General features: G+C 44.5%; 4 protein-coding genes across 4 annotated transcripts; all 4 read right to left on the minus strand.

Moving 5' to 3' along the window:
• Positions 1–2,019: 2,019 nt before the first annotated feature.
• Positions 2,020–2,841, minus strand: K452DRAFT_260938 (carbohydrate esterase family 12 protein; the record flags this gene model as incomplete). The annotated part of the gene is made up of 3 exons (XM_033538557.1): positions 2,020–2,361; positions 2,411–2,515; positions 2,578–2,841. Coding segments are annotated over 3 exons (711 nt in total), but the record flags the coding sequence as incomplete, so codon positions are not given.
• Positions 2,842–3,911: 1,070 nt separating this feature from the next.
• Positions 3,912–4,901, minus strand: K452DRAFT_314143 (carbohydrate-binding module family 18 protein; the record flags this gene model as incomplete). Its single annotated transcript, XM_033543728.1, has 4 exons — positions 3,912–3,939; positions 3,989–4,162; positions 4,212–4,764; positions 4,817–4,901. 4 exons carry the CDS (start codon positions 4,899–4,901, stop codon positions 3,912–3,914), a joined length of 840 nt encoding a protein of 279 aa, XP_033390965.1.
• Positions 4,902–6,338: 1,437 nt separating this feature from the next.
• On the minus strand, positions 6,339–6,983 carry K452DRAFT_314144 (uncharacterized protein; the record flags this gene model as incomplete). Its single annotated transcript, XM_033543729.1, has 1 exon — positions 6,339–6,983. The coding sequence occupies one exon, from the start codon at positions 6,981–6,983 to the stop codon at positions 6,339–6,341; it is 645 nt and encodes a 214-aa protein (XP_033390966.1).
• A 40-nt stretch (positions 6,984–7,023) lies between these two features.
• K452DRAFT_239722 (uncharacterized protein) lies at positions 7,024–8,035 on the minus strand (the record flags this gene model as incomplete). The annotated part of the gene is made up of 2 exons (XM_033537742.1): positions 7,024–7,143; positions 7,904–8,035. Coding segments are annotated over 2 exons (252 nt in total), but the record flags the coding sequence as incomplete, so codon positions are not given.
• Between the last annotated feature and the right edge of the window lie 2,434 nt (positions 8,036–10,469).

The following is a 10,469-nucleotide window of genomic DNA, read 5'->3' on the forward strand; positions in this document are numbered from 1 at the left end:
AATAGAGATAATCCTATAGTATAGAACCTCTATACTACTATCCCCTCCTACCCTACTATCCGCTCCCGTTACCTTCCTTTTTTCCTCCTAGATTAACAAATCACATGTAAACTAGTAGTAAAACTCTTAAATAGTCGTAGCCTGCATATCGCTTAGGGCGATAGGTTAGGGTAAATAAATACAACTTAACTTAACTCAACTTAAATCAAATAGTATAGATACGAATATACAACTATATCTTAGGCACTACTATACGCTCCAAATACTCTTTTAAAAAGGATAGTTCTTATAGTATAAAGTAAAATATGCGAGCTTCTCTATCGGAAGAGGGTAAATTTAAATACACGTACGAAAAAACCATTCCTTTCCGGCGAATATAGGTAGCATTAAAATTCTAGCATGCGATATTATAGACTTCCTTTTAACATATACGCTTAAGATAAGGCCTACTATATAAGTCCTAACTCTTTATACTACGTCCGACTCGTGTAGTAACGTAACCCGCCTAAAGTTCCTCCTTACACGTAAGCAAAAAACAATATGAAAGCGTGTATGCTTAGTTATTTTCTAAAAGAGCGGTTTTGTATCACCGTTATATACTACATGTGCTACTGTTCCACAGCAGACGGGTGCAAAAGTATGCTTAGTCATCCCCTGAAAGAGCACTTCTGTGTTACCGTTATATGTTATACATGATCTTGGTCCACAGTGAGATGGATTCAAAGGCCTGGTAAAATGCTGGTGTGGTGGTTTTATAGTGATGTAAATATGTCTCGCAATAGACAGGTAGAACGCCTCGCTCAAAGTATCTTTCCATTGCATCTGCAGTTTCTACAGCGACAATGGATTTTCGCAAGCTTCACCTCGCTCAACAAAGTTACCCCATTCTGCTTACGCGCACCAATTGGTTGCAGCGCCACGTTTAATCGATCTACTACTACTGCTGACTTCAGCCCAGCAGGACCCGCGTTAGCGCATGCAGTCAGCAACGCCAACACGATCTATCACCCTATCACGCCCACCTAATCCGCCCCTTCGTATAACTTAAGGTGTAGTTTAGCATCAAAATAAGGCTTCCGCAGCCTAGCGGCGGACACGATCGAAGACCACGAAAGCGGAAAAAGCGGTGGTAGCAAGCCCTACCAAGTCGCGGTAGATGATTTGTGTGCAGCTAACTGTGTCGACGCAGACATACGAGTAAACAATATATTGATTTTGCATGGTGAAACGGAGTGTCACTGTCAGAAGCGACACAATGACTTTTTAACCTCGCGGGTCAATGTCACAGATACGTACATACGTAAATCAAACTCATCGGATCAATTGCCAAGGCGAAATAATTACAAGTTTGCACATACAAAGTTAACAATCCTCAGCATTGCTACCACCGTGGCCGAGTTTTCAAGACCCGGATACATACTGCCGGTTAATGTCTATTAGCAAATCGACACTGATTTCTGAAATGCAGCCCTTACAAGCTGGATTGTCTTCAATGAAGATAATATAATGGGTTGATTTACTCATGTTGCATGTATCGGCCGTTGTAAGTCGCAGGCATCTCAGTGTTAATGCGCAATGGTTGAACCCTTGAACGCGATAACAACTTCGCATTCCTCAAAAACACATAGATAATGGGCGGACTTGACCGCACAAAAACAAGGGCATAGTTTGGTAAGACTATAGTATAGGACGAAAGCAATAAGTGGCACATTACTCACAGTATGGACGTCCATGTGTAGAGCGCTTTGGGCGGCATTATGATTGCAAAGGACACAGATAAGCCCCGAAGCCACGGCATAAACATTAGGAACATATCAGAAGTACGTATTTTGGAAGATACATCAACCAGGGAAATTCAAAGACAGTGAAAGAAGCTGGAAGATCTGTTCGCACGAAGAAATTTTCTTTGTTTTGAAGCATATTTACCGCATCTTCGAGAACAAGCAAGACTCAAAAGTAAAAAGACAGCATGGAAGCAGACGGAACCAAGGCCATCATCTCAGGCAAAGCATCTCAAGTCTAAGCCGGCTTTCCATCCTTAATCAACTGCGATAACTCCTCGTCCTTGGTAGTCCACTCCGCAATATCATCATACTTCTCCTCCAACAAATCGCTGACCAGCCTTCCAAAGACGACACTTCCATGCTCATTAAGATGAGTATTATCAGTCGACTTCAAGTTATACTTAGCCGCCTCAACCGCTCCAATCGCATTCACATACTTGATGGACGCCGCATTGAGATCAATGTAGCGGGCCTCTGTAGCTTCAGCAGCCTTGATAGTAGCAGCGGCCTGCTCCGCCAGGTCAGTCTTCACTTCGTCGCCCTTGAAACTCCGGCGCGTAATCGGCGTCACCAGGATCTGTATGCGTTAATTTGGTGCGCATGCACAAGAAAGAGTCGTTGCTCACTGGAGTTCCGCCTGCAGCCGTAACTTCTTTGGCAAATTTCTCGAGGTTCTCAGTATACTGAGCAACACTGATACCCTTGCTCGCCTTCTGGTCATTGTGGCCAAACTGTAGTACCAAATCAGCTTCTGGTACTAATGCAAACCGCAAAGCACAGCGGTCGCACGTACCTGAATGGTAACAAAGACGTTGTTTGAGTCTTTGTGCTCTTTTACATCAGCCAGTACCTTGTCCCAGTCTCCGCCCTCGCGGAAAGACACAGTAGTGGCGCCATTGTGGCCATAATTGGTACCAAAGGCGGGGCTCTTGAGTGTCTTGTTGCGGAATCCATCTCCCCATCCTCCACCATTAGATGATTGCTTGGCGGTTGTAGAGTCTCCGGCAAGGAAGAAGGCCACAGGTTTTATCGCGCGGGTGGTTGGGGCTGCCAAAGCCACGAACGGGGCAATGCCCGCAAGAAGAATATTGGAGAGATGCATCTTTCTTAGAAATGATCCACGGAGAAAATGAGTCGGTTCTGGAGTAATTAGGGGAAGGGAATGTTTAAATAAAACCCTCTCCGGTGAGGCCCTCCGCTCGTTAGATTGCGTGCTGCGAAGAAGGGAAAACGTGTTATGCAGGCGTTAACCGAGCTTACTGATTTGCGGGGGATTCGCGGTTTCAGATGGTTTAGCGATAATAAGAAGCTTAGCATTGTCGGAGATTCTTCCAAAGATGGTTAGAGGCGGCTCAGACGGTAAGCAATCCCGCTAAGTAGCCTAATTTAGATAGACGGTCCTTGTTTTTGATAGTAGGAAAATGAAACGAGCTTCCGGATAATCTGTTTTGCTTCCGGACATCTGTGTGGAGTTTTCCCGGCTTCGCGCTGCCGCAACGGTTAAATGAAATACGAAATCCGTTGTTCTAAACCATTTACAAGCAAATCCGGTAAATTAATTAGGCTCGTTTATCCTTGCTATCCGGCTTGCTGGGCAGCATTGGCAGAAGATACCAAAGGCTGATTTTGCGAAAGACAACGTGGCGAAGCCTGTACGTTCTCTTGGTAGAAGCATTTTAGTAAAGAAAGCTTGAGGCTAATTGTAATTTATGCTGCTCTAAACCTTAGATGCTCTGTAAAAACCTCAAACCTATTATTCGAGAGCAGAAAATAAAATTTTAGCGGATTTAAAAAACCTTCCACTACCAGCTATTCACAACGACAGCTACAATTAAAACTTAACTCGCCCACAGCTTTCCAACAAGGACCGCTAAGTCCTTAGGTTGTTAACAATATAACTTTTCACTCACTTCGGTGAAGCCGATAATAATAAGGTACCTCTCGGATTCTCACTAATCACAATTATATACCTATGTACGAGCTAAATCATGCTTACTTTCTCCGACCACCAGCAACAAATAATTCCTAAAAGAAACTACAAACATTATTTCTTTGTCTCTCGCCTCATGCACAACGTATAATAGTACAAGCAAATAAATTTTACAGCCGTGAAGCTCCCAGAATCATCTACTCACACCGTCCAAAGCCTGATTGACTAGAAAAAGGTTAGAAACATTCTTGAGAAAGTAGTAACTACAACTTACCAACCGGTTCCGCAGTATTCGGATGTGGAACCGCACCAGCCATCATCGGAACAGCAATCTCCATTGAAATTACCAAGAATACCAGTGCAGGTGAATCCGCCATTTGTAGCGCCGCAAGATCCATCCACGCTGGGAACGTTTACTGTCAAACATCCCGAGGAGAACTCTTTTTGACTGTTGAAGATGTTAGTACCGCATGGAAGACGCGTTCTGGTGAACTTACCATCCCTGGCCGCACCAATTTGCAGTATCCCCACAATGCCCCAAAGCACTGCAGCACGCTCCAAAAGCCGAACCCGCACAAGTAAGCCCTTGATCTCCACCACAGGTACCGTCCATTGTCACATCAGCGGCAGCGCAATCTCCAAACTCCGGTTGACAACCAGTCCCGCAGTGGATCCCCGAGGAGCCGCAGAAACCATCAACGCTGCAGCAAGCCTTATTTCCAGGGGAGTATAGGCCTGTGCATGTGTACCCTTTGTCGCCGCCGCATGTTCCGTCCGGTGTAAGTGTTGTGGTTGTACATTCTCCGAATTTTGACTGGCATCCAAAGCTGCTGTAACAGTAGGCTTTTTCATCACCACACCAGCCCAACGAGCTGCAACATTCGCCATATCCAGAGCCCTTGCATGTGAGTCCAGTGGTACCGCCGCATTGGCCATTGGGCGACATGCCAGCAGATGTGGGGGTAGACATGGGTGTAGTTGCAGCTGTTCGTGTTACTACACTTGACGCAGCGGTGGAGAGGCTGCTTTCGGCTCTCGGGAGCCAGTCATCTAGAGAAAACAGGGTCAGCGATCGGTCTTGAAACAGAAGTTCTGTGCTTACGTCCGTTGCCGGCAGGGCTGCATTCCGCAACGCCGCAGAAAAGGGCAAGTAGAATCGCGGTAACAACTTTATTAGGCATCTGCATATTGTACTCCGGGAAATTCTGATCTCTAGAAAACCTTTCATAATGCCAGTGGGTTTATAAAGACGGGAAAGCCAGTTCCTCTCGCTCACGCCATATAATCCATGAGCACTTTGTTGCTTTTCCTACGGTATAAACTAAAAAACCTAAGAGCTCTCTTCGTGAGCATGTTACATGTGGAGATTGTAGTATGCTCGTATTCTCGGCTGTGGCTTAGTATTGCCCTGTTTGCAACGGCTTTGATTCCCATTTGAGCATTTCCCACTGTAACTAATCCAAAGCCATGCAAGACACATGCAGGAATCGTGCGATTATCGGCCCCCACGGATAACACAGACCTGAGAATTCCCCACACTATCGGCTTTTGGTGCCTCGGCTCAATGTGTTGGCCTTTGCTGGGTAATTAGCCGCCGGCTAAATAGGTGAGAGCCTCATCCACATGAAGACTTAAGCCGGATAAATCATTATGAAGCCCAATCCCCTGCTGCACATCAATAAGCACTAGCTAAAACTAGCAACTTTCTTAGGGTTCAAAACATATGTTTCCGAGAAACTTGGCGTTCAAAGTCTGCTCGTGGTTCATGCCTTCATGTGCGTCTTTGCAATAGCAATCAATAGAGCTCCGGGTACTGCGAAAGGGCTTGCTGACTTCTGCCGAAGCGCATTAGTCGACGATACCCATTAAATAAACCATAGAGCCCTGAATCCCGAAGCAACATATACTTTCTGCTCGCGGCAAAGCCTTATACCTTCCATAACATCCTATGTCGGAAGTATGAAAAGGGAAAATATTATTTACACTATGTGTTTAGCGGAGGTCTTCGTCACTACTAGTTCCTGCACCTGCTTTACATAATAGCGTCCGCAGAAACGTACATTGTTTGGCATTAGGGAATTATATTTCATTTATCCTGCAAATAAAGCACAAAGCGAGGTAAAAAGAGAAATAAAATGCGATGTAATAGGCGTTCTAAAGAAATATATAGCATATTTCGCGTATCATCATGTAACTCCTAAACACCGAGTGGTTGACTGGAAAGGACTCGATGTCACAAAAGCCCCAAGCCTCATCTAAACTCTATAGTGCAATAGAACATCGCCGACCGGGAGAGTATTAAGCGAATAGTTAAAGGGCAACTGAAACAGAAATGAAATTCGTAAAGAGAAGGGGGACAAGGAAATACTGATGCGAACGTTAAAAACCAACTTAAGGAAAATTTTCCCCAGACACCAGGTGCAAGATCTGTCCCTCTAAACCAACGCGTATCTTTTGCAAGGTACGAGCAAATTCCATCATACTTTCTTTTGCGAACCTCCCATACCGTCCTTTCTGCGGTATCTCTATTTTTTCCAGGCCTGACCATGGCTGCATTTCATCTGGTTGAAAAGGACCATCTTGGTGCAGCCACTCAATCTTCCCTTGCTCAATGTAGCGTCTCACTAATAGCCAGTTACGAATCTCGGGAGGTGTTTTACGCTGTCGAGGGCGCTTTTTAACTTCCCTTGACTGGCGTAGACCTCCTGGGCGCCTCGGCAGATGAGGAACTTAACAACAGACAAACTGCCTGCGCAACAGGCTGCCATCAGTGATGTTCCTTCAATGCAACCTTCTGTCTCCAAACCCGCACCATATCTGATCAGAACCTCCATGATTTTAATAGTACCAGAGATGACTGACATGCAAATTAGGTTGGATGATGCACCGGGAAGGTACCTGTCAATGTCTTTTCTAAGTGGATGCTCGGCTGTCAGTCGCTTAAGATGTATTATAAGTAACGTTTCTCTCTCCCCAATGACCATGCTCTGGAGTCTAATCGTTTCCATTGACTCCTGCACCGACGTAGTTCTTAAAGACGTATCCATGTTTGCCGCTGATCTGCCTTCTTTGGTATGCCATGCTGGAAGCCGATGAAATATTTGGTTTTCCTCACATCCTCGATCCAATAACAATAGGGTAATATAGGGACCCCAGGCTTCCGCGGGAAGATGCATCAATATAAACTCGTCCACGTTAAAACAAGAAGTATTTAAACCATGTTTTTCAAGTTCGGTTAGCGTTTCGTCCTGGTTGTACTTGACGGCCATTATTGCTGGGGTCCAATTGAAGTTGTCTTTAGCGTGAACATTAGCGCCGTGTCTCCAAGAGGACCTTAACCACTAAAATGAACCCATATCCAGCAGCGTGATGGAGAGGAGTTTCTAATCTATCGTTCTTAGAGTTGACATTAGCTCCGTATTGCAGGAGCTTTTATACGATCTCTGGGTTCCCTTTGCAAGCGGCTGTGTGAAGAGAAGTGGTTTTATAGTTGTATTTATTCTGAAGGTAAGTCCGGCCAAGAAAGCTATTCGTGGTTTATAAAAGCGTTAAGGTATAAATGTTAATACGTCGCATGTCGACGTCGAAGACGCTCCTTGCCAGAGGGATAGAGTAAAGATGTTGAGGTTGAAGTAGTCTTTAGGTCTCCGACATTTCCAAATTCAGCCGCTATACGAAAATAATACTATAAGAGGACCTTAAGCCCCTCTGTGTTATCTACATCCACGGCAATATGGATAGGATGTATAGAGTCTCCGATGCGAAAGTTTCCAGGCTCCTCACCGGAAAGTATTATTTTCAGGACTCTTATTGATCCGGGCCTTATAGTAGCAAGTTATAAAGTAGTCAGGCCGCTATAGTTGCTTCTGAGATAGGTTTCTCCGGCGGTAGACATTCCGTAGCTAATCAGGAGTTTAGCCAGCTCTGTTTAGTTGTTGTCCAGAGCGAGCAAAACAGGTGTACATCCGTAACACCCATGAAGCCCATGGTCGGCATTTAGCCCGCTTGCGACGATCCTCTCAATGATAGCTGCATTGCCTTCAAGTATTGCGATGCAAAGTATGTTTGAAAGCTTATTCGAAACTCCGCAGCTATTGGTTCGTTCATCGCCTGCTTTATATCAGCCAAAAAAAAGCCAAGTGTCTATATATACGCTCTTACCTTCTTTGCATGGGGTCCTATTCTGGACAATTTTGGCCGTGTCAGTGTGGCCGTTTATCAGCGCGAAGAGGTTGGGGGTAATGCCGTCATCGTCACTCGGAAGTTCGGTTTTAAGGTCTAAAAGCAAGACGACGACTTCGTTTGCGCCTTCTCCTGCAGCTAAATGAATGAACGGGGAGCCGTCCTTTTACAGTTCGCTTGTTCATATTAATATTAATAGAAGAAAGTATGCGCACAATATCTTCATTCTCCTTCCATGCTGCTATATGGAGTGGGCTCTCGCCAACGTCATTTATTGGGTCAGCGTCAGTACCTAGCCTCAATAATAAATTGACAGCTTCAGAATTGCTAAGTTTGACTAACAACGTTGGTGATAACTGCGAAGTAACTCAAAGCTTTTAAGATTTTGTTAGGCCAGTTAGGATGCAATCGAACCAAGAATATTAACCGGAACCTATATTTCATCGTTTTTATAGTCGCAGTAGTAGTAGGCCACGGCTTCTTAGTACTCTCCACTTCGACTTGTAGTCTCATATGTTAACATTGAGGCCAAGTCGGTCTTCCCAGCACCAGGGATCCCCGAGAGCCAGAGATTTCCGGTCTTGTCATTTAACCACGTCTGAAATTCATCCTTTTAAGTAACCAAAGTCCTAGACCGGGGTGTCGCAATGCCTTGCTTATTCTATATCTCCCGATGGATTCATGTTTTCCGAAGAATTAGAAGATTCTTTCCTAGTCTTATCGCTCTCGTTCCGAGAAGAACGTTTTAAAAAACGCCTTAAACGCCTTAAAAGGCCTCCAGTCTTCTAGGCGCTTCCTGATATTCCTAACGTCTTTTTATAAGCTATCTTGCATAGAAAATGCCTTTTCAATAGTAGGTAGTGTATCTAAAGCCAGTACTACAGTAATAGTAGATTTGTAGCGCTCAATTTCGTCCAAAATGATCCGTGTTCCTAATGCGGAAAATGGCCACTTCAGTTTTCGCAAAGCTATATAGTCGTCCTCTTTAGGGGCTTTCCTTTCCAGCTTGGTTTGTATTTTCATTAATATCCGCTTACAAGATTCGATAAGGTAAGTACAGAAGGGTGTTTACGGCTATTCTTCGTCGCTTTTAGCCTCGAGACGAGTTGTCAAAGCTTTAGTTCGTAAAGAACTAATGTAAATAATTTGAGGCTATTACATAGGTTAGATACTTCTTCGGTTGCTTCTTTCACTACTTTAATATATCGCACTGCTTTGAAGGAAATCAAGTCGGCTAGCGATACAAGGCCGGCGACACTGGCCGCTACGGAGAAGGGATCTGCCATGGCGTTTCATACGCCAACGCGTGCTCGAACCAAAAGGTATCAAAATTAAAAGACGAATTTACCAAATAAAAATATAACAGACAAGACTCTAATAATGAGAAATATGAGACATCTATCGAGTGTGGACGTGATATATATGCTCTTGGTTGTCAGCCTTGCGGTTAGCCCTAGGCTAACACCTATTAATACTTGTGCATAACGTAGGTATCCTCGTGTGGCTATGTACATCATGCAGCATTTTATATTTTGGTCGGTATAAAAGGAAAAGTGGCGTCCAATAATTTTAAAGGACGAATATATATACAAGGCGCAGTGAGCACGTGCCACGCCCGCCAAGCAAGCAAGGCGCATTCAACACCGCATCTTGGTCTCCAAACTTAGCACGAACATATTTATTTCCAATCAAAAGGTCGCACAGCAGACTCCGCCCACCTTTCAATATAATTTTGTAGCGGAGGTTGAGTACGGTGTTGTTTGTAGAAGCTAAATAAAAACCCATAAATGCTGCGAGCCTGCGAACGCAATCCTATAACCTCTATTAGCCAGGATCACTCCGATAACTCTTATTTTTTCAGCCTTGTTACAGTTAGTTATTATACTATAGCCTTACCCCTTATACTATACGTTTATCTACTATAAGAGAGTAAGAATCTTAAAGAGAAAATATATTCTTTTAGATAGTAGTATATATACCTCTATAGGTAGTAGTAATTTAGGAGGATAAGCGGCGTCTAATTCCTCGCGCCCAGCTTCACAACCTCTTATAGCGTGATAGCTTTAGATATCGCAAAGGCAAGCACGAGTATCCTCGTCAAAGCCGTAAACGTCGCCAGTGTTTTTACACTAGATAACAACTCAGTTCCTTCGAAACACCACCTCACAACAGGTCGACTTACAGAGTATTCAGCGGGCTCTCCCGTGTGGTCGCCGCAGTAACATAAGTCCACAGGCAAGTCTTCGTCGCCTGTGTCAAACGTGCAGCTCTAGGAGTCCGTATCGCATTCCTATAAGAACTACAGTTTAGCAGGGCGGGTCTACACGTCTCGCGGAATTTAGTGGCCTTACGCCCCAGAACATGTCCCGCCGACTGGGCTTGTGCTCGTTAGGTACTGCGAATACTTAGAAGGAAGAGAGGGCTGCGCCGATAGTGAAAAGAGTAATAAACATCTGTCAACCATCACCACCATAACTGTATTATCTCGCTTAGCACGAACCCTGTCATCACTTTGCTTTTTCAACATCATGCCATTCTCTCCTATTAGTGGAACGATAGTCACCTTTCTACCC

This window comes from Aplosporella prunicola, assembly GCF_010093885.1.
Source record: "Aplosporella prunicola CBS 121167 unplaced genomic scaffold K452scaffold_143, whole genome shotgun sequence".
In the NCBI taxonomy this organism is placed as follows: Eukaryota; Fungi; Ascomycota; class Dothideomycetes; order Botryosphaeriales; family Aplosporellaceae; genus Aplosporella; species Aplosporella prunicola.